The sequence below is a fragment of the Morone saxatilis genome, unplaced genomic scaffold, assembly GCF_004916995.1.
Source record: "Morone saxatilis isolate NCDOM2014 unplaced genomic scaffold, NCSU_SB_2.0 Contig17, whole genome shotgun sequence".
In the NCBI taxonomy this organism is placed as follows: Eukaryota; Metazoa; Chordata; class Actinopteri; family Moronidae; genus Morone; species Morone saxatilis.
Window position 1 is genome coordinate 15607464 of NW_023339729.1, and position 2939 is coordinate 15610402.

A 2939-nucleotide genomic window follows, 5' to 3' on the forward strand; every position below is an offset into this window, starting at 1 on the left:
GTGTCAACTGCTCATCAGGAACAGTGTTTTTAATCCAATGCGCTCACGTTTATATAAAGCTAACCCGTACACACACACTCACACGGTGACGGCACAGCCTTTGGGAGCAATTTGGGGTTCTGTATCTTGTCCAGGGACACTTTGACTACACTGAGGGAGCTGGGAATCAAACCAGTAATCCTCCAATTAATAGACTCACTCTACCACCTGAGCCATAAATCCCCACCTGAGCCAAGATCATTTACCAGTGTGTCCCTGTACTGCTGGCCTATTCCCTCTAACCCTTCCTTATTCACTCTTTCCTGCTTTGCCACACAGTTGTGTTCTTCCACGTGTTCTCTTTTCATAACCTTTCCCTCCCATTTCCATTTATTCCTTCTTCTCTTCTTCTAATGGATGTTATAATCTGTTTCTCAGTCAGGTAATGTGGTGTGTGTGTTGGTGGAGGACTGGGAGACTGTGAGCAGCTACAGCCACTCGGTTGGCGTGAGGAAAGTGTTCCCCGACCTAAACGGCACACGGCTGGTTTTCATTGACGACAAGAACTGCGGCTTCCTTCTCTCCCCTGCAAATGTCAGTACACACAGCTAATTACCACATATCAAAACCAGAAATGACAAAATGATTAAAAAAACTGTATGATTTTAAATAACAAATGTCTAAATGTGTGTATATCTGTTTGTAATTCAGGCAACAGACTCCTGCTTTGAGCTGCCCAACTTCTCTCCCACCATCACCGGAGTGATGTGGGACAACTGGCATGCTGACAGAGGAGTGTTTGTAGCTTATGATGATGACAAGGTCTATACCTACGCCCTGCATAAAACCACCATATATGGTAGGGTGACACACACACACACACACACACACACACACACTTTTACCTGTCTGACATATTAAACAGAGAATACTGGTCTTTGGTTTCTCTTTCTCTTACTGTCCTGTTCAGAGGGATTTGCAATGTAGGATGTATATCAACAAAAAAATGGGGTTCTAGTACGTTAAAATACCCCTGCTGCCATAATCCTGTGATATAAATGTAGGTGAGAAGAACGTTATTTTAAACTTTATTTCTGCCTCTCTCACTCTGTCTGCCCAGGCCCCCGGGTGGTGTTGGTGGGGAGCACTGCGCTTCTTTTTTCCCAGAAGCCTTTGCTCTTGTACAATGGGGAGCTGACGTGTCAGACGGCGAGCGGCAAAACAAGTGAAGTGGCTCTGAGCACACACGCCTTCCTCAAGGTCTCCACCAGCTCATCAATAGAGTCACCGCAGGAGCTCAGCAAGCAGCTCACCCATGCACTCATGCTCAAGAGGTCAGACAGGCTGGAGATACTGATAATGTGTGTGTTTTATATATTATGTTGTGGGTATGCTGTGGTTAGTTTTATTAGATGTTCAGAGTACATATGGGTACGTACGCTGACATTGTATATGGACAGTTGTACTGTAATATCTTTTTTAATATTAATATATTAATATAATAATTTATGTTGTGATAAATATGGAACAGAAGGTGATTAATATTCTTCATATATAGAATTTCCATTTTTTAAATGTTTTACTCCTCATGAACACAATATTTCAAGATACAGAATGTAAAAGAAAAATATAAAAACTAATAAACAAGCCAAGCAAATTAATACAAAGAACACAAGAAAGCACAACACAGCTCGAGTGAATACTTCAATTTACTGAAGCAATGCATAGTGCATCATTTTTATGTGCTTCAGGTCCTGTTTTGATTTATTTGTGGTTTTTTGTTGATCAAGAATAATATTCCTGAATGAATGTAGTTCGTTTAGATTTATTGAATCAGTTATAAGTATTAAATTAACCAACAAAAAGCCAAGTTTTAATGTGTTGAGAGGGGTTTGTCCTTATCTGCCTACTGATTTTTTAAAATGCAAAAGAATTATATATATATAATTGGAGAAAGAAGATGCCTCTCCTATTCTCATATTCTCCATTTAAGAAGCCTCACATATAACAGAGTATTCATAGACTGATGCGTTTTGCGAGCAGTGGGTTACTGCATTGCTGGTAGGATTTCCCATCAATGTAATGGACTGTATGAAACAACATTTATTTTGGATGATAGTTGTAGAAGTTAAAGAACTGCGTGTGTGTTTTCCTGTCCAGGTTCCATGAAGCCTGGGATCTGTGTAAGTCTGCAGGTAGTAACACAGACTGGGCGGAGTTAGGCAACGCCTGTTTGGTCCACATGGAAGTTGAGCTGGCCATCCAGGTCTACCGTACGAGTGGCAATGTGGGCATGGTCCTGTCACTGCAGGGCATCCAGGTACAACTCGCACACATAGGACAGTTCCTATGTCACTACCTCTTAATAACAGACACTGTTTCAGTCTATTCTGATACCCTCCCCTCTCTTTCACTCTCTCTCTCACTCTTTCTCTCTCTCTCTCTCTCACTCTCTGTCTCTCTCTCTCTCTGTCCAGGGTATAGAGGACATGAATTTACGGGCAGGACATTTGGCCATGTTCCTCGGTGACTATAACCTGGCACAGGACCTCTATCTGTCCTCAAGCTGCCCAATTGCTGCCCTGGAGGTAAAAACACACTCAATTTAAGAGTAAACGTGTGTAAGTTACACGCGTGTGGCTGATCGCTTGTGTCTTTAATCACCCAGTAGGAAAATTGTAATAATTCCTTAGCATTCTGCATTAGATGTTGTCATTAAGTGTAACTGTAAAGCTAAAGATTGTTAATGTAGGCTTAAATTCAGACCAGTATCTTCAGCTCTCACTGCGACTGTGTGTGTGTGTGTGTGTGTGTTTTTAGATGAGGAGAGACCTGTTGCATTGGGACAGCGCTCTTATGTTAGCCAAGAGGTTAGCAGAAGACCAAATTCCCTTTATATCCAAAGAATACGCTGTTCATCTGGAGTTTATGTAAGTAAAACTCACACACACACACACACA

General features: G+C 41.6%; 1 protein-coding gene across 1 annotated transcript in view; it reads left to right on the forward strand.

Moving 5' to 3' along the window:
• Positions 1 to 2939, forward strand: part of wdr19 (WD repeat domain 19) — a 15165-nt gene that overhangs the window by 5062 nt on the left and 7164 nt on the right. Inside the window, exons 15-20 of the mRNA XM_035660223.1 lie at positions 418 to 573; positions 691 to 838; positions 1100 to 1313; positions 2140 to 2299; positions 2457 to 2567; positions 2800 to 2909. Of these exons, the coding sequence (XP_035516116.1) occupies positions 418 to 573; positions 691 to 838; positions 1100 to 1313; positions 2140 to 2299; positions 2457 to 2567; positions 2800 to 2909 (899 nt within the window). The remainder of the gene's footprint in view (positions 1 to 417; positions 574 to 690; positions 839 to 1099; positions 1314 to 2139; positions 2300 to 2456; positions 2568 to 2799; positions 2910 to 2939) is intronic.